We start from the raw sequence: 21,291 nt of genomic DNA, 5'->3' as shown, positions 1-21,291 counted from the left end.
AAAGAGAGATGAAATGTAGGGGCCCAGGGATATAGGGGACAGGAATGTAGGGGGCCCCAGGAATGTAGGGGGACAGGAATGTAGGGGGCCAGGAATGTAGGGGGCCCAGGGATGTAGGGGGCCCAGGAATGTAGGGGGGACAGGAATGTAGGGGGCCAGGAATGTAGGGGGACAGGGAATGTAGGGGGACAGGAATGTAGGGCGCAGGATGTAGGTGGGACAGGAATGTAGGGCCCAGGAATGTAAGGGGCCCAGGAATGTAGGGGGACAGGGATGTAGGGGCCCAGGAATGTAGGGGCCCAGGAATGTAGGGGGACAGGAATGTAGGGCCCAGGAAATGTAGGGGCCCAGGGATGTAGGGGGACAGGAATGTGGGCCCAGGAATGTAGGGGGACAGGAATGTAGGGGGAAACAGGAATGTAGGGGCCCAGGAAATGTAGGGGCCCAGGAATGTAGGGGGACGGAATGTAGGGGGCCCAGGATGTAGGGGCCCAGGGATGTAGGGGACAGGAATGTAGGGCCCAGGAATGTAGGGGGACAGGAAATGTAGGGGCCCAGGAATGTAGGGGGCCCAGGAATGTAGGCGGAAGGGAATGTAGGGGGCCCCAGGGAAATGTAGGGGGCCCAGAATGTAGGGGACAGGGCATGTAGGGGGACAGGAATGTAGGGGGCCAGGAATGTAGGGGGACAGGCATGTAGGGGGCCCAGGAATGTAGGGGCCCAGGAATGTAGGGGCCCAGGAATGTAGGGGGGAACAGGAATGTAGGGGCCCAGGAATGTAGGGGGACAGGAATGTAGGGGCCCAGGAATGTAGGGGGACAGGAATGTAGGGGCCCAGGAATGTAGGGGGACAGGAATGTAGGGGGACAGGAATGTAGGGGGACCAGAATGTAGGGGGACAGGAATGTAGGGGCGCAGGAATGTAGGGGACAGGAATGTAGGGGGACAGGGATGTAGGGGGACAGGAATGTAGGGGACAGGAATGTAGGGGCCCAGGAATGTAGGGGCCCAGGAAGTGTGTGGGTCGGAAGTGTGGGGCCAGGAATGAAGGGGGCAGGAATGTAGGGGCCCAGGAATGTAGGGGGACAGGAATGTTGGGGGACAGGAATGTAGAATGTGCGGGAGTGGGGCCAGCAGTGTAGGGCCAGAAGTGTGGACGAGAATGTAGGGGGCCCAGGAAGTTGGGGGCCAGGAATGTAGGCGGACAGGAATGTAAGGGGGAGCAGGATGTAGGGGGACAGGAATGTAGGGGGACAGGAATGTAGGGCCCAGGGATGTAGGGGGACAGGAATGTACGGGGGCCCAGGGATTGTAGGGGGACAGGAATGTAGGGGGACAGGAATGTAGGGGGACAGGAATGTAGGGGACAGGAATGTAGGGGCCCAGGAATGTTAGGGGGACAGGAATGTAGGGGACAGGAATGTAGGGGGACAGGAATGTAGGGGGACAGGGGATGTAGGGGGCCAGGATGTAGGGGGAACAGGAATGTAGGGGGAACAGAATGTAGGGGCCCAGGAAATGTAGGGGGACAGGAATGTAGGGGGACAGGAATGTAGGGGGACAGGAATGTACGGGGCCCAGGGATGTAGGGCCCAGGAATGTAGGGGGCCAAGGAATGTAGGGGGACGGATGTAGGGGCCCAGGAATGTAGGGGGACAGGGATGTAGGGGCCCAGGAATGTAGGGGCCAGGAATGTAGGGGGACAGGAATGTAGGGGCCCAGGGATGTAGGGGCCCAGGGATGTAGGGGCCCGGAATGTAGGGGGACAGGAATGTTAGGGGACAGGAATGTAGGAGGCCCAGGAATGTAGGGGGACAGGAATGTAGGGCCCAGGATATAGGGGGACAGGAATGTAGGGCCCAGGAATGTAGGGGGACAGGAATGTAGGGGCCAGGGATGTAGGGGACAGGAATGTAGGGGGCCCAGGAATGTAGGGGGACAGGAATGTAGGGGCCCAGGAATGTAGGGGGACAGGAATGTAGGGGGACCAGGAATGTAGGGGGCCCAGAATGTAGGCGGAACAGGAATGTAGGGGACGAATGTAGGGGCCCAGGAATGTAGGGGGACAGGAATGTAGGGGGCCCAGGAATGTAGGGGGCCCCAGGAATGTAGGGGGACAGGGATGTAGGGGGACAGGAATGTAGGGGGCCCAGGAATGTAGGGGGACAGGAATGTAGGGGGACAGGAATGTAGGGGCAAGGAATGTAGGGGCCAGGGATGTAGGGGGACAGGAATGTAGGGGCCCAGGAATATTGGGGGACAGGAATGTAGGGGGACCAGGAATGTAGGGGCCCCAGGAATGTAGGGGGACAGGAATGTAGGGGGCCCAGGAATGTAGGGGGCCCAGGAATGTAGGGGGACAGGAATGTAGGGGGACAGGGATGTAGGGGGACAGGAATGTAGGGGCCCAGGAATGTAAGGGGGCCCAGGAATGTAGGGGCCCAGGGATATGGGGGACAGGAATGTAGGGCCCAGGAATGTAGGGGGACAGGAATGTAGGGGCCCAGGAATGTAGGGGGACAGGAATGTAGGGCCAGGAATGTAGGGGGCCCAGGAATGTAGGGGGACAGGAATGTAGGGGGACAGGAATGTAGGGGGACAGGAATGTAGGGGGACAGGAATGTAGGGGCCCAGGAATGTAGGGGGACAGGAAATGTAGGGGGCCAGGGATGTAGGGGGACAGAATGTAGGGGGACAGGAATGTAGGGGACAGGAATGTAGGGCCAAGGAAATGTAGGGGACAGGAATGTAGGGGACAGGAATGTAGGGGACAGGAATGTAGGGGGACAGGAATGTAGGGGCCAGGGATGTAGGGGGACAGGAATGTAGGGGGACAGGAATGTAGGGGGCCCAGAATGTAGGGGGACAGGAATGTAGGGGGCCCAGGAATGTAGGGGGACAGGAATGTAGGGGGCCCAGGGAATGTAGGGGGCCCAGGAATGTAGGGGGCCCAGGAATGTAGGGGGACAGGATGTAGGGGCCCAGGAATGTAGGGGCCCAGGAATTAGGGGGGACAGGAATCGTAGGGGCCCAGGGATGTAGGGGCCCAGGGATATAGGGGGACAGGAATGTAGGGGGCCCAGGAAATGTAGGGGACAGGAATGTAGGGCCCAGGAAGTGTAAAGGGGGACAGGAATGTAGGGGGCCCCAGGAATGTAGGGGGCCCAGGAATGTAGGCGGACAGGAATGTAGGGGGACAGGAATGTAGGGGGACAGGAATGTAGGGGACAGGAATGTAGGGGGACAGGAATGTAGGGGGACAGGAATGTAGGGGGCCCCAGGGATGTAGGGGCCCATGTAAGTTAGGGGACAGGAATGTAGGGGGACAGGAATGTAGGGCCCGGGATGTAGGGGGCCAGGAATGTGGGGGCCAGAAGTAGGGGGACAGGGATGTAAGGGGCCAGGAATGTAGGGGATCAGGGATGTAGGTGGCCCAGGATGTAGGGGCCCAGGAATGTAGGGGGACAGGAATGTAGGGGGATGTAGGGGCCTCAGGGATGTAGGGGCCCAGGAATGTAGGGGGATCAGGAATGTAGGGGGATCTAGGAATGTAGGGGGCCAGGAATGTAGGGGGCCAGGAATGTAGGGGCCAGGGATGTAGGGGGACAGGAATGTAGGTGGCCCAGGGAAGTTAGGGGGCCCATGGGATGTAGGGGGCCCAGGGATGTAGGGGGCTCAGGAATGTAGGGGGACAGGAATGTAGGGGGACAGGAATGGTAGGGGGCCCATGGGATGTAGGGGCCCAGGAATGTAGGTGGGCCAGAATGTTAAGGGGTGTTACAGGTTGATGTAGGGGCCAGGAATGTAAGGGGACAGGAATGTAGGGGCCCAGGGATGTAGGGGCCAAATGTAGGGGGACAGGAATGTAGGGGCCAGGGATGTAGGGGCCCAGGGATGTAGGGGGACAGAATGTAGGGGGACAGGAATGTAGGGGGACAGGAATGTAGGGGCCCAGGAATGTAGGGGCCCAGGATGTAGGGGGACAGGAATGTAGGGGCCCAGGGGAATGTAGGAGGCCAGGAAGTAGGGCCCAGGGATGTAGGGGGACAGGAATGTAGGGGGACAGGAATGTAGGGGGCTCTAGGAATGTTAGTGGGGGACAGGAATGTAGGGGCCCAGGAATGTAGGGGGACAGGAATGTAGGGGGACAGGAATGTAGGGGGACAGGAATGTAGGGGGGACAGGAATGTAGGGGGCCCGGTGGGGGCCTGATTAATATGTATTGATACAAAAGATCAACTTCCTACTGTTTTGGGGCTCACAATTGAATTTGGGGCCCAGTAACGTGTAGTTGCGCTGCTGGCCGTGGCCCCACACTATTACATTTACTGCTTGGGGGGCCCCGCTAGGAGCAGGTCAGTGGCCCCTGAATGGACAGTTCCATATAGAACATCATATTTGTTTGGAAATTGAAAGCAAAACCCACTCATGCCGTCAGGCTTAATTGCTTTTATTATTGGTGAGGGGGGATAAAATTAATTATCCCTTGTTTCCATAGCGACACAGAAAACACAGGGCCCCCCCCCCATTCCATTAACAGCACCGCATGCAAATTGTCAATGACAATCCCAAAGCCGGCAATTAGCAAACTCGGCTCGACACTCAGCTCTCTGGGGCCTTGGAGCCCCCCCAGGATTACAGACTGCCCCCCCACTCTACATGCAGAAATTCTATTGGTTTAACTTTAATTCCCATATTCTGCAATGGGCTGAGGTCTGACCCCCCCCCCCCCATCCTCATGGAACAGTCCAGTCTCTCAGTTCTGCAGAGTAAAAATCAACCAGGCCTTGTGGGGGGGACAGGGAATAGGGGGGGGGGGACAGGGAATGGAGGGGTCGCAGGGGAATGGGGGGGGACAGGGAATGGGGGGGACAGGGAATGGGGGGGGACAGGGAATGGGGGGGGGGCAGGGAATGGGGGGGACAGGGAATGGGGGGGGACGGGAATGGGGGGGACAGGGAATGGGGGGGGACAGGGATGGGGGGGGGGCAGGGAAATGGGGGGGACAGGGAATGGGGGACAGGGATGGGGGGGGGCAGGGATGGGGGGACAGGGAATGGGGGGGGACAGGGAATGGGGGGGGGGGGCAGGGAATGGGGGGGGACAGGGAATGGGGGGGCACTGTATCCTGATAAACTAGAAAAATAATAACAGACCCCAAATCTGATACTTTTGTACCCAGTCAAAATGTACAGAGAAACCAATGATCCAAACACGTAGTTGCAAAACCGTATCCCCCCATTGGTAGAGAAGTATATGGGGTATATGGGTTTATAGGGGGGTAGGTGGCATGGGGTTTCTGCATTTAGGTAGATGGAGGCAATTGGGCAGGGGTAGGTAAGTGGGCAGGGCTAAAGCATTTGGGTAGGTAGGGAAGGTAAGGGGGCAGGGCTGAAGTATGTGGGCAGGTAGGATAGGTATGTAGGCAGGTGGGGTAGGTATGTGGGCAGGTGGGGTAGGTAAGTGGGCAGGGCTAAAGTATTTGGGTAGGTAGGAAAGGTAAGGGGGCAGGGCTAAAGTATGTGGGCAGGTAGGATAGGTATCTGGGCAGGTAGGCTAGGTATGTAGGCAGGTGGGGTAGGTATGTGGGCAGGTGGGGTAGGTAAGGGGGAAGGGCTAAAGTATTTGGGTAGGTAGGACAGATAAGGGGGCAGGGCTAAAGTATGTGGGCAGATGGGATAGGTATCTGGGTAGGTATGTGGGATAGGTAACTGGGCAGGGCTAAAGTATTTGGGTAGGTAGAGAAGGTAAGGGGGCAGGGCTGAAGTATGTGGGCAGGTAGGGTAGGTAAAGGGGCAGGGGTAAGGGGGTAGGTGGGGTAGGTAAGAGGGCAGGTGGGGTAGGTAAGGGGGCAGGTGGGGTAGATATGTGGGCAGGTGGGGTAGGTAAGGGGGCAGGTGGGGTAGGTAAGGGGGCAGGGGTAAGGGGGCAGGTGGGGTATGTAAAGGGGCAGGGGTAAGGGGGCAGGTGGGGTAGATATGTGGGCAGGTGGGGTAGGTAAGGGGCAGGTGGGGTAGGTAAGGGGGCAGGTGGGGTAGATATGTGGGTAGTTAATGGGGTAGGTAAGGGGGCAGGGTGCTCAGTAAATCACATGTCACTGCTCAGTTCAATCACAGCTGCTGCAGAACCTCAGGGGAACCCCCGGTGCTATACTGGGGGGGGAGTGACAGTTCTGCCCCATAGAGGCAGTGCAGCAGCAGCCGGGGGTAGGTCTCTGCACTGAGAGACAGTGGGGCAGATAGGACGGACGTATCGTTGCCCCCCCACCCACACATGTACCCCCCCCTCCTACCTGTACTGTCCTCCGACTCCGACCCGGGCTCAGTGAGGATGCTGGGGTCGCTGTGGGACCGGCCCCTGTGGATGAGGGCTGGGGGGGGGCCCTGCTGGGAGGAGGCCATGGGCTGCGGGGGGTCCGGGCTGCTGCAGTTGGGGGGGGTGTGGGCAGCCGGCTGCTCCCTCGGTCCGACAGGAATTCAGCATCTCCCCCGGTACGTTCTGCCCCCCGGGTCTCTCCCCGGCCTCATTCTGCTCCAACAGCCCCAGCCCCGCTCAGCTGATGCCCCAGTGATGCCCCAGTGATGCCCCAGCCCAGTGATGCCCCAGTGATGCCCCAGCCCAGTGATGCCCCAGTGATGCCCCAGCCCAGTGATGCCCGTGTGCCCAGCCCAGTGATGCCCCAGCCCAGTGATGCCCCAGCCCAGTGATGCCCCAGTGATGCCCCAGCCCAGTGATGCTGCTCCGCCGCCGCTGATGGAAAACATTGGGAATTTACCATCATGCCTTGCGGGAGGGATGCACCACGTGACGTCAGTGGTACCCGGAGCCCAAATACCTGCACTGCTACAGGGGGGTGCGATTGTGTGCGATTGTGTCTGTGTGTATATATACTGTGTGTGTTTATATAGTGTGTGTGTGTGTGTATATAGTGTGTGTGTGTATATATAGAGTGGGATTGTGTGACTGTATATATATATATATATATAGTGTGTGTGATTGTATAGTGTGTGTGTGTGTGACTGTGTGTGATTGTATAGTGTGTATATATACTGTGTGTGTATAATGAGTACCTGAGTACAATTTGGGATGTGAATGGACATAACAGCATATATAGTTCTACAATGTGTTGTGTGAGTGCCCACATGAGTGTGAGTATGAGTGCCCACATGAGTGTGAGTGTAAGTGTAGCTGTGAATTCCCAGTAGGTTCAAGTTGGGATGTGGTGTCGTTTATCTGACTTTGGCTTCACTGAAGAACAGTTAGATTGTAAGCTCTGTGGGACAGACACCTGTCACTGCTAGGGAACAGAAAGGAATGGAGGTACTGCTAACTGGTACTGCCCCCAACTTGTGCTGCCCCAACTGGTACTGCCCCCCCTAACTGGTACTGCCCCACTACCTGGTACTGCTCCCTAACTGGTACCGCCCCACTAACTGGTACTGCCCCCCTAACTGGTACCGCCCCACTAACTGGTACTGCCCCCTAACTGGTACTGCCCCACTAACTGGTACCGCCCCACTAACTGGTACCGCCCCCCTAACTGGTACTGCCCCACTAACTGGTACCGCCCCCCTAACTGGTACTGCCCCACTAACTGGTCTGCCCCCCCTAACTGGTACTGTCCCACTAACTGGTACTGCCCCCCCTAACTGGTACTGTCCCACTAACTGGTACTGCCCCTAACTGGTAAGTGCCCCCCCTAACTGGTACTGCCCAACTAACTCATACTGCCCCACTAACTGGTACCGCCCCACTAACTGGTACTGTCCCACTAACTCATACTGCCCCACTAACTGGTACTGCCCCCCTAACTGGTACCGCACTAACTGGTACTGCCCCCCTAACTGGTACTGCCCCCTAACTGGTACTGCCCAACTAACTCATACTGCCCCTAACTGGTACTGCCCCACTAACTGATACTGCCCCCCTAATTGGTACTGCCCCTAAACTGGTACTGCCCCCCTACTGGTACTGCCCCCCTAACTGGTACTGCTCCACTAACTGGTACTGCCCCTAACTGGTACTGCCCCTAACTGGTACTGCCCCACTAACTGGTACTGCCCCACCTAACTGGTACTGCCCACTAACTGGTACTGCCCCCTAACTGGTACTGCCCCCCTAACTGGTACTGCCCCCCTAACTGGTACTGCCCCCCTAACTGGTACTGCCCCCCTAACTGGTACTGCCCCAGTAACTGGTACTGCGCCCCTAACAGCTACTGCCCCAACTGGGCCCGAGGGTTGCACTTACACTGTTACCTGCACAATAACTGCACAAATAGGAAAGAGTTAATCCCTCCCAGCCGCATCCTCTCTGTATCCTGCAGGGAGCAGTCTGTGTGCAGCCAATCACCTTGCGGTTCCATTCAATAAACCCAACAGAACTGCACTCGTCTGTCATTCATTAGCCCCGCCCCAGCCTTAACCCTTTCCTTATCTACTGCATGTACAGCACCGGCTCCAACCCCTGGCACCTAAATACCCCCACCCCCAATTATACCTGCACCTACTGTATAATATATAGGCACAGATATACCCCCCATCTTTCCCCCAGCCCCCCCCCCCCACTGTCACAGTGTAACCCCCATATCATATATGCACATAATGTAACTGTATAAATATAGGCACAGATATACCCCCCCATCTTTCCCCCAGCCCCCCCCCCCACTGTCACAGTGTAACCCCCATATCATATATGCACATAATGTAACTGTATAATATATAGGCACAGATATACCCCCCATCTTTCCTCCAGCCCCCCCCCACTGTCACAGTGTAACCCCCATATCATATATGCACATAATGTAACTGTATAATATATAGGCACAGATATACCCCCCATCTTTCCCCCAGCCCCCACTGTCACAGTGTAACCCCCATATCATATATGCACATAATGTAACTGTATAATATATAGGCACAGATATACCCCCCATCTTTCCCCCCCCCCCCCACTGTCACAGTGTAACCCCCATATCATATATGCACATAATGTAACTGTATAATATATAGGCACAGATATACCCCCCATCTTTCCCCCAGCCCCCCCCCCACTGTCACAGTGTAACCCCCCATATCATATATGCACATAATGTAACTGTATAATATATAGGCACAGATATACCCCCCATCTTCCCCCCCCCCCCACTGTCACAGTGTAACCCCCATATCATATATGCACATAATGTAACTGTATAATATATAGGCACAGATATACCCCCATCTTTCCCCCAGCCCCCCCCCCACTGTCACAGTGTAACCCCCATATCATATATGCACATAATGTAACTGTATAATATATAGGCACAGATATACCCCCATCTTTCCCCCAGCCCCCCCCCCCCACTGTCACAGTGTAACCCCCATATCATATATGCACATAATGTAACTGTATAATATATAGGCACAGATATACCCCCCCATCTTTCCCCCAGCCCCCCCCACTGTCACAGTGTAACCCCCATATCATATATGCACATAATGTAACTGTATAATATATAGGCACAGATATACCCCCCATCTTTCCCCCAGCCCCCCCCCCCCCACTGTCACAGTGTAACCCCCATATCATATATGCACATAATGTAACTGTATAATATATAGGCACAGATATACCCCCCATCTTCCCCCAGCCCCCCCCCACTGTCACAGCGTAACCCCCATATCATATATGCACATAATGTAACTGTATAATATATAGGCACAGATATACCCCCCATCTTCCCCCCAGCCCCCCCCCCCCACTGTCACAGTGTAACCCCCATATCATATATGCACATAATGTAACTGTATAATATATAGGCACAGATATACCCCCCCATCTTTCCCCAGCCCCCCCCACTGTCACAGTGTAACCCCCATATCATATATGCACATAATGTAACTGTATAATATATAGGCACAGATATACCCCCCATCTTCCCCCCCCCCCCCACTGTCACAGCGTAACCCCCATATCATATATGCACATAATGTAACTGTATAATATATAGGCACAGATATACCCCCCATCTTTCCCCCAGCCCCCCCCCCCCCACTGTCACAGTGTAACCCCCATATCATATATGCACATAATGTAACTGTATAATATATAGGCACAGATATACCCCCCATCTTTCCCCCAGCCCCCCCCACTGTCACAGTGTAACCCCCATATCATATATGCACATAATGTAACTGTATAATATATAGGCACAGATATACCCCCCATCTTCCCCCCCCCCCCACTGTCACAGTGTAACCCCCATATCATATATGCACATAATGTAACTGTATAATATATAGGCACAGATATACCCCCCATCTTCCCCCCAGTCCCATTTACAGAAATGTAATATCTTTGAGATGTCAGTAGGGGGCACAGTTATACCCTCAGTTCTGTATAAGTCACAACAGGAGAAGGAGTTTAGTTGGAGCTGAAACATTCGGAGAATATTCCATTGGTTCATTCAATGCTTATTGATAAATATATCAGAATTAGGAATTAGAGCGGTGTAATTAGAGAAATTGATATTAACCCTTTCATTTATTTGCAGGTCTTCATTTTTTTTTCTTTTTTTTATAGTATTTGAATTATTTGCCGTCTTCTTCTGAATATTTCCAGCTTTCAAACAGGGGTCACTGACCCCGTCTAAAAAACTATTGCTCTTTGAGGCTCCAAATGTATCGTTATTGCTGCTTTTTATTCCTAATCTTTCTATTGAGGCCCGTGTCTATTTGAATTCCATTTTTTTATTCAAATCAATGCATGGTTGCTAGGGTAATTTGGGCCCTGGCAACCAGATTGCTGACATTGTAGACTGGAAAGCTAAATAATAAAAATCAAGACCAATTGCAAATTGGGAAGGGAGCAAGATAGCAGCTCCCAGTAGGTATCAGAATAGCACTCAATAGTAAGAAATCCAAGTCTGGCTTGGGACTCCTCCAGTTACATGGGAGTAGGAGAAACAATAGGTTAGCTGAAAGCAGTTCTAATGTGTAGCGCTGGCTGAAAGCTCAGACTCAGGCACACTTTACTGCTGCGCTGCAAGTTGGAGTGATATCCCCCCCCTCACCCCCAGCAGCCGATCAGCAGAACAATGGGAAGGGAGCAAGATAGCAGCTCCCAGTAGGTATCAGAATAGCACTCAATAGTAAGAAATCCAAGTCCGGCTTGGGACTCCTCCAGTTACATGGGAGTAGGAGAAACAATAGGTTAGCTGAAAGCAGTTCTAATGTGTAGCGCTGGCTGAAAGCTCAGACTCAGGCACACTTTACTGCTGCGCTGCAAGTTGGAGTGATATCCCCCCCCCTCACCCCCAGCAGCCGATCAGCAGAACAATGGGAAGGGAGCAAGATAGCAGCTCCCAGTAGGTATCAGAATAGCACTCAATAGTAAGAAATCCAAGTCCGGCTTGGGACTCCTCCAGTTACATGGGAGTAGGAGAAACAATAGGTTAGCTGAAAGCAGTTCTAATGTGTAGCGCTGGCTGAAAGCTCAGACTCAGGCACAAGGCACTGAGATGGCGCCTACACACCAATATTACAGCTACAAATACATTTGTTGGTTGAAGAATAAAAGGTTAAATGGCAGAGGGAATTATTTGCTGTGTAACAGGGTCACTTTAAGACTGGCCAATTCCTTGCTTCCATGTTGGGTGAGTTTGCTGCAGAGCTCAGTGCTGCCCTGTCAGAGCACATTAACCCCCCATATTAAACACTTGTTCTTTCCCAGTATCAGAACATTTCTATTTCCCAATAAAAATGTTCTACCTGCAAAATAAATGACTGATTGCAGTGCGCACAGAGCGCCAGTAGATGGCAGCAGATCCACATAAGCGGCTCATAAATACATCCGCGACAGGTTTCCTTTCGCTTCCTGGGAGATTTGGCCCCTGCCGGAGCCTGTAGAGCGCTGGATTTGAACAGTCGGGGGACGCACAGACTCCGGTGAGTGATACTTTGTGTCTAATTCCCTTTATTCCTCCCCACAGGGCGCTGTGTTACCGTAACGTGTGTGTATCAGTCCCCCCCCATTAGCCTTTATATATTGTAACCCCCACATTGTCACCCCGACCCCCAATCCCAGCATTCTGTGCGTGTGCCTGGGCAGAGGGAGGAGCTTGTTTAGAGAGGGCGGTGCCTGAGGTGGAGGTGGGTTTTACCTTGCTGGGCATTACCTGCTCATGGGGGGGGGTTACATAGTATTAGTTACATAGGGTTGAAAAAAGACCAGTGTCCATCAAGTTCAACCCATCCAAGTAAACCCAGCACCCACACCTACCAATCTATACACACACCTACCAATCTATACACACACCTACCAATCTATACACTCACCTACCAATCTATACACTCACCTACCAATCTATACACACTCACCTACCAATCTATACACACTCACCTACCAATCTATACACACTCACCTACCAATCTATACACACTCACCTACCAATCTATACACTCACCTACCAATCTATACACTCACCTACCAATCTATACACTCACCTACCAATCTATACACACTCACCTACCAATCTATACACACTCACCTACCAATCTATACACACTCACCTACCAATCTATACACTCACCTACCAATCTATACACTCACCTACCAATCTATACACACACCTACCAATCTATACACAATATATATATATATATAGACACTGTACAATAATACAGTATATGTGGGCGCAGTACAATATATATAGACACTGTGCAATAATACAATATACAGTGGTGTGAAAAACTATTTGCCCCCTTCGTGATTTCTTATTCTTTTGCATGTTTGTCACACAAAATGTTTCTGATCATCAAACACATGTAACTATTAGTCAAAGATAACACAAGTAAACACAAAATGCAGTTTTTAAATGAGGGTTTTTATTATTTAGGGAGAAAAAAAATCCAAACCTACATGGCCCTGTGTGAAAAAGTAATTGCCCCCTGAACCTAATAACTGGTTGGGCCACCCTTAGCAGCAATAACTGCAATCAAGTGTTTGCGATAACTTGCAACGAGTCTTTTACAGCGCTCTGGAGGAATTTTGGCCCACTCATCTTTGCAGAATTGTTGTAATTCAGCTTTATTTGAGGGTTTTCTAGCATGAACCGCCTTTTTAAGGTCATGCCACAACATCTCAATAGGATTCAGGTCAGGACTCTGACTAGGCCACTCCAAAGTCTTCATTTTGCTTTTCTTCAGCCATTCAGAGGTGGATTTGCTGGTGTGTTTTGGGTCATTGTCCTGCTGCAGCACCCAAGATCGCTTCAGCTTGAGTTGACGAACAGATGGCCGGACATTCTCCTTCAGGATTTTTTGGTAGAACAGTAGAATTCATGGTTCCATCTATCACAGCAAGCCTTCCAGGTCCTGAAGCAGCAAAACAACCCCAGACCATCACACTACCACCACCATATTTTACTGTTGGTATGATGTTCTTTTTCTGAAATGCTGTGTTACTTTTACGCCAGATGTAACGGGACACGCACCTTCCAAAAAGTTCAACTTTTGTCTCGTCGGTCCACAAGGTATTTTCCCAAAAGTCTTGGCAATCATTGAGATGTTTTTTAGCAAAATTGAGACGAGCCTTAATGTTCTTTTTGCTTAAAGTGGTTTGCGCCTTGGAAATCTGCCATGCAGGCCGTTTTTGCCCAGTCTCTTTCTTATGGTGGAGTCGTGAACACTGACCTTAATTGAGGCAAGTGAGGCCTGCAGTTCTTTAGATGTTGTCCTGGGGTCTTTTGTTGCCTCTCGGATGAGTTGTCTCTGCGCTCTTGGGGTAATTTTGTTCGGCCGGCCACTCCTGGGAAGGTTCACCACTGTTCCATGTTTTTGCCATTTGTGGATAATGGCTCTCACTGTGGTTCGCTGGAGTCCCAAAGCTTTAGAAATGGCTTTATAACCTTTACCAGACTGATAGATCTCAATTACTTTTGTTCTCATTTGTTCCTCAATTTCTTTGGATCTTGGCATGATGTGTAGCTTTTGAGGTGCTTTTGGGCTACTTCTCTGTGTCAGGTAGCTCCTATTTAAGTGATTTCTTGATTGAAACAGGTGTGGCAGTAATCAGGCCTGGGGGTGACTACACAAATTGAACTCAGGTGTGATAAACCACAGTTTAGTTATTTTTTAACAAGGGGGGCAATCACTTTTTCACACAGGGCCATGTAGATTTGGAGTTTTTTTTCTCCCTTAATAACGTAAACCTTCATTTAAAAACTGCATTTTGTGTTCAATTATGTTATCTTTGACTAATAGTTAATGGACGGTTTTTGATGAGCAGAAACATTTTGTGTGACAAACATGCAAAAGAATAAGAAATCAGGAAGGGGGCAAATAGTTTTTCACACCACTGTATATATAGACACTGTGCAATAATACAATAAATATATATATATATATATATATACACTGTACAATAATACAATATATATATAGACACTGTACAATAATACTATATATATATATATATATATAGACACTGTGCAATAATACAATATATATATATAGACACTGTGCAATAATACAATATATATATATATATATATATATATATATATATATATATATATATATGACACTGTACAATAATACAATATATATATAGACACTGTACAATAATACAATATATATATATAGACACTGTGCAATAATACAATATATATATATATATATATATATATATATGACACTGTACAATAATACAATATATATATAGACACTGTGCAATAATACAATATAATAAAGGCTTTGGGAGCATTAAATCCTGAGACTTTGATTGGTGGGACGTTATGGGAATTTCTCCCTGAAGCTGCTGCGCTGGCAGATACATTACTTTATAAAGGGGGTGACATATTGGGGCCAAGGCAGCAGGGTGCCCTAAGCCAGGGGGGCTCAGGGGCCACATAGACTTAGTGATGGGCAGGGCCAACGTTATGCCGTTTCTGCTCAACAGTCCCCAGATGCCAAGTCTCGCACAGGGTCGGACTGGGGGGTGCAGGGAACACTGTGGCTACTGCCCCAGGGGCCCCACACACCCCCAAGGTGCCTCCTCCAGCTGCGCACCCCTAAACCTCCCCCCCGTCTGACGTTCTCCCCTAGGGCGCCCAATCGACCAACTTCCCCCCCCCCCCTCACCAACCGTTGCGAGTGACAAGGGAGCGAGGACTAGGGGTGGGCAGGACTGGGCAACAAAAACCCAGTGGGCCCTGCCGGCCAATCGCATCCCTCTCCCGAGGCTCTGAAGGTAAGTATAATAATATGTGCTCGGGGGATGGGGGTCAGGCAGGTGGCGGGGCCCCTGCAGGGGTTGTGGGGGCTACAGTGTGGGCCCATGGGTGCAGTATCCCCGGTGAGCCTTGCCCCCCCCCCCCCCAGTCCAACACTGGCAGGAGAGGTACCTGTGGGGGTAAAACAGTGATATCAGTGCAATTAGTATGTTGTTCTCTCCAGGCAGCGGGGCTGTAATGACCCATTAAAGTAAATATAAATCCCTGCCATAAAGTAAGATAGGGCTGCTGCAAAAACAGAAGTCGAGATAATGAGCAATGGCAATAATGGAATATTGGCGACTGTTGGAACGGCTGGAATCCCATCAGGCCATAGGGGCGCAGGAAACTCGGATTATTCCTTCTGTAAATCCCGTTAGGGACAAATCTGCCCGGATTAGAGCAGCTCAGAGTGATATGATTATACTGATATTCATCCCCCGGGGCCGCTAGTCTGTATCCTGGATAAGGGATTATGTATCGGATCACTTACTGCCTAGGGCATTAAAGGGGAAGTTCCCCTTTAAATTAACCTTTAGTATGCTATTCTGAGACAATTTGCAATTGGTCTTCATTTTTTATTATTTGTGGATTGTAAATAATTTTATCTTTTTGCTCAGCAGCTCTCCAGAAATTTCAGCAGCTGTCTGGTTGCTAGGGACTTGCAACTGTACAAAATAAAAAATGAAGACCAATTGAAAAGTTGCTACGAATTGGTCATTCTTGAACACATTAACACCCAATCCCGGAGCAGTTTATACAGGTGTGTGGGGATAAAGGCTTCCGGAACCTGAGTGAGGCCACGGGGGGTGTTTCAGGGGGTCGTAGTTTCCAACGGGCTGAGCGGCTTTATACCTTTCCCATCAAATTCAACACCACTGACCCCCAAGTCAACTCTCACATTGGCTCTGATTGGTCCGTACCTGCCGGGGGTCACTGCCCGACGCCGCGTGTGAATGGGGCCATTGTGAGGCCTTTGTGCGAGGAATGTGCCTTTGGCTCAGGTACAGTCACAGTCAGGTAGTCAGACCCCCAATCAGAGCTTTCCTTTACCTTCCTACGACCCCCCCCAGGCATTCCTTCCCCCCCCCCCCGTTACCCCTTCCTCCTTCTATTATTTATACTGTGTCTATTTATTTCTACTCTTCCTTGTTGTTCCCAAGGGGCTGGGGGTTATCTTGCCCTTTAACATTTATACCCTGTTGCCTCCTTGGCCGAGGGTCTGATTTACTGAAATTCCCGTATAAACGGTATAAATTCAAATGAAACCCCACAATTGTCGTATTTATAAAATGTCACCATAATGCTTCAATCATTCGTACGAGTTTACATTCAAAAATCCCAAATTTTTCAAGCCGAAAGTATCGTTAAAACTCAAAAAATTTGAGACGTTCGTTTCCACGAATCCTCTTTATGTTTCCCAAACTGGAATTTCTCCGGCCGCCCTTGAAAGTGGGTGAAATAGAAAACAATGATGGGATTAAGTTCCCCTTGAAACTGGGTGAAATACAAAACAATGATGGGATTAACTTCCCCTTGAAACTGGGTGAAATAGAAAACAATGATGGGATTAAGTTCCCCTTGAAACTGGGTGAAATAGAAAACAATGATGGGATTAACTTCCCCTTGAAAGTGGGTGAAATAGAAAACAATGATGGGATTAAGTTCCCCTTGAAACTGGGTGAAATAGAAAACAATGATGGGATTAAGTTCCCCTTGAAACTGGGTGAAATAGAAAACAATGATGGGATTAACTTCCCCTTGAAACTGGGTGAAATAGAAAACAATGATGGGATTAACTTCCCCTTGAAACTGGGTGAAATAGAAAACAATGATGGGATTAAGTTCCCCTTGAAAGTGGGTGAAATAGAAAACAATGATGGGATTAACTTCCCCTTGAAACTGGGTGAAATAGAAAACAATGATGGGATTAACTTCCCTTGAAAGTGTGTGAAATAGAAAACAATGATGGGATTAACTTCCCCTTGAAAGTGGGTGAAATAGAAAAACAATGATGGGATTAAGTTCCCCTTTGAAACTGGGTGAAATAGAAAACAATGATGGGATTAACTTCCCCTTGAAACTGGGTGAAATAGAAAACAATGATGGGATTAACTTCCCCTTGAAACTGGGTGAAATAGAAACAATGATGGGATTAACTTCCCCTTGAAACTGGGTGAAATAGAAAACAATGATGGGATTAACTTCCCCTTGAAACTGGGTGAAATAGAAAACAATGATGGGATTAAGTTCCCCTTGAAACTGGGTGAAATAGAAAACAATGATGGGATTAAGTTCCCCTTGAAACTGGGTGAAATAGAAAACAATGATGGGATTAACTTCCCCTTGAAACTGGGTGAAATAGAAAACAATGATGGGATTAACTTCCCCTTGAAACTGGGTGAAATAGAAAACAATGATGGGATTAACTTCCCCTTGAAACTGGGTGAAATAGAAAACAATGATGGGATTAACTTCCCCTTGAAACTGGGTGAAATAGAAAACAATGATGGAATTAAGTTCCCCTTGAAACTGGTTGAAATAGAAAACAATGATGGGATTAACTTCCCCTTGAAAGTGGGTGAAATAAGTCAATAAGGCCGTGGCTGACTATTCTAACCCTCCGTAGGACTCGACAGGCCAAACCTGCCAATTAAACCACAAATTATGAGAGTTATTTTTTGAAAAACTTGAATTCCTCGGGGAAAAAGTTGCGGCAACTAATTTGCACTAATAAAACCCACGCGCAATGAGTTGCAGTTACTTAAACAGTAACCTATGCAGGGAAAGTCCTTGCAATTAGTCACCGCAACCACTGCTGCAACTAATCACCCCATGTGTCTTCGTCCTAAGGGTTAAGACACAAGGAACTACTAGTAGCAGCTACTAAAACAGACAATGCTGATCATTTACTGATAACTGTCCCTATATGTGTTTAGCAGAGGGAATTGTCAGTATTGTCTATGGCGGGGGATTTTCTGGAGTTTAGTAGCCATGACAAGTAGCTGCTACTAAGTAGCTCTGTGTGTCTTCACCCTTATACCACCGAGCAGCCTCCTTTATAAGTAGAACTAAGGAGTGTCTTGCACTATACACTGCAGCCTCTAGAGGGAGCCAGAGAGCTGTCTCATTCATCTCTGTTATCAGCACAAGATGAAAGTTTATTCAACTGTGTGTTCCTTAACTTCCCTAGTAATTGTGTTTCCTTTCATCTAATTGCCCTCACTTGTGCCCCAAACTAGGGGGGGTATATCTGTGCCTATATATTATACAGTTACATTATGTGCATATATGATATGGGGGTTACACTGTGACAGTGGGGGGGGGGGGAAAGATGGGGTATATCTGTGCCTATATATTATACAGTTACATTATGTGCATATATGATATGGGGGTTACACTGTGACAGTGGGGGGGGGGCTGGGGAAAGATGGGGGTATATCTGTGCCTATATATTATACAGTTACATTATGTGCATATATGATATGGGGGTTACACTGTGACAGTGGGGGGCTGGGAGAAAGATGGGGGTATATCTGTGCCTATATATTATACAGTTACATTATGTGCATATATGATATGGGGTTACACTGTGACAGTGGGGGGCTGGGAGAAAGATGGGGGGTATATCTGTGCTATATATTATACAGTTACATTATGTGCATATATGATATGGGGGTTACACTGTGACAGTGGGGGGGGGCTGGGGAAAGATGGGGGGTATATCTGTGCCTATATATTATACAGTTACATTATGTGCATATATGATATGGGGGTTACACTGTGACAGTGGGGGGGGCTGGGGAAAGATGGGGGGTATATCTGTGCCTATATATTATACAGTTACATTATGTGCATATATGATATGGGGTTCAACTGTGACAGTGGGGGGGGGGAAAGATGGGGGGGTATATCTGTGCCTATATATTATACAGTTACATTATGTGCATATATGATATGGGGGTTACACTGTGACAGTGGGGGGGGGGAAAGATGGGGGGTATATCTGTGCCTATATATTATACAGTTACATTATGTGCATATATGATATGGGGGTTACACTGTGACAGTGGGGGGGGGGGGAAAAGATGGGGGGTATATCTGTGCCTATATATTATACAGTTACATTATGTGCATATATGATATGGGGGTTACACTGTGACAGTGGGGGGGGGTGGGGGAAAGATGGGGGTATATCTGTGCCTATATATTATACAGTTACATTATGTGCATATATGATATGGGGGTTACACTGTGACAGTGGGGGGGGGGGGCTGGGGAAAGATGGGGGGTATACCTGTGCCTATATATTATACAGTTACATTATGTGCATATATGATATGGGGGTTACACTGTGACAGTGGGGGGGGGCTGGGGGAAAGATGGGGGGTATATCTGTGCCTATATATTATACAGTTACATTATGTGCATATATGATATGGGGGTTACACTGTGACAGTGGGGGGGGGCTGGGGAAAGATGGGGGGTATATCTGTGCCTATATATTATACAGTTACATTATGTGCATATATGATATGGGGGTTACACTGTGACAGTGGGGGGGGGGAAAAATGGGGTATATCTGTGCCTATATATTATACAGTTACATTATGTGCATATATGATATGGGGGTTACACTGTGACAGTGGGGGGGGGGAAAGATGGGGGGTATATCTGTGCCTATATATTATACAGTTACATTATGTGCATATATGATATGGGGGTTACACTGTGACAGTGGGGGGGGGCTGGGGGAAAGATGGGGGGGTATATCTGTGCCTATATATTATACAGTTACATTATGTGCATATATGATATGGGGTTACACTGTGACAGTGGGGGGGCTGGGGGAAAGATGGGGGGTATATCTGTGCCTATATATTTATACAGTTACATTATGTGCATATATGATATGGGGGTTACACTGTGACAGTGGGGGGGGCTGGGGGAAAGATGGGGGGTTATCTGTGCCTTATATTATACAGTTACATTATGTGCATATATGATATGGGGTTTACATTGTGACAGTGGGGGGGGGGGGGCTGGGGGAAAGATGGGGGTATAATCTGTGCCTATATATTATACAGTTACATTATGTGCATATATGATATGGGGGTTACACTGTGACAGTGGGGGGGGCTGGGGGAAAGATGGGGGTATATCTGTGCCTATGTATTAATACAGTTACATTATGTGCATATATGATATGGGGGTTACACTGTGACAGTGGGGGGGGGGCTGGGGAAAGATGGGGGGTATATCTGTGCCTATATATTATACAGTTACATTATGCATATATGATATGGGGGTTACATGTGACAGTGGGGGGGGGGGGCTGGGGGAAAGATGGGGGGTATATCTGTGCCTATATATTATACAGTTACATTATGTGCATATATGATATGGGGGTTACACTGTGACAGTGGGGGGGGAAAGAATGGGGGGTATATCTGTGCCTATATATTATACAGTTACATTATGTGCATATATGATATGGGGGTTACACTGTGACAGTGGGGGGGGGGGGGGGGGGGGGAAGATGGGGGTATATCTGTGCCTATATATTATACAGTTACATTATGTGCATATATGATATGGGGGTTACACTGTGACAGTGGGGGGGGGGGGCTGGGGGAAAGATGGGGGGTATATCTGTGCCTATATATTATACAGTTACATTATGTGCATATATGATATGGGGTTACACTGTGACAGTGGGGGGGGGGCTGGGGGAAAGATGGGGGTATATCTGTGCCTATATATTATACAGTTACATTATGTGCATATATGATATGGGGGTTACACTGTGACAGTGGGGGGGGGCTGGGGGAAGATGGGGGGTTATATCTGTGCCTATATATTATACAGTTACATTATGTGCATATATGATATGGGGGTTACACTGTGACAGTGGGGGGGGGGCTGGGGAAAGATGGGGGTATATCTGTGCCTATATATTATACAGTTACATTATGTGCATATATGATATGGGGTTACACTGTGACAGTGGGGGGGGAAAGATGGGGGGTATATCTGTG

The 21,291-nt window shown here is 49.3% G+C and overlaps 2 protein-coding genes across 4 annotated transcripts in view; one reads left to right on the top strand and one right to left on the bottom strand.

The window, feature by feature from the left end:
* phactr3 (phosphatase and actin regulator 3) overlaps positions 1 to 11,980 on the bottom strand; it is a 78,403-nt gene extending 66,423 nt beyond the window's left edge. Inside the window, exon 1 of one of the 3 annotated variants that reach the window (XM_031893942.1) lies at positions 11,751 to 11,980. Coding sequence is in view for 2 of the 3 variants with exons in the window: in XM_031893943.1 (XP_031749803.1) it covers positions 6,293 to 6,401 (109 nt within the window). In the remaining variant the exon portion in view is untranslated. 3 annotated transcript variants of the gene reach the window in all.
* A 3,911-nt stretch (positions 11,981 to 15,891) lies between these two features.
* LOC116407958 (chloride channel CLIC-like protein 1) overlaps positions 15,892 to 21,291 on the top strand; it is a 68,538-nt gene continuing 63,138 nt past the window's right edge. The window contains exon 1 of the mRNA XM_031894435.1: positions 15,892 to 16,016. The gene's annotated coding sequence lies outside the window, so the exon portion shown is untranslated. The remainder of the gene's footprint in view (positions 16,017 to 21,291) is intronic.

Source organism: Xenopus tropicalis, chromosome 10 (genome assembly GCF_000004195.4).
Source record: "Xenopus tropicalis strain Nigerian chromosome 10, UCB_Xtro_10.0, whole genome shotgun sequence".
Classification (NCBI taxonomy): Eukaryota; Metazoa; Chordata; class Amphibia; order Anura; family Pipidae; genus Xenopus; species Xenopus tropicalis.
This window is presented reverse-complemented; position numbering and strand designations above follow the sequence as displayed.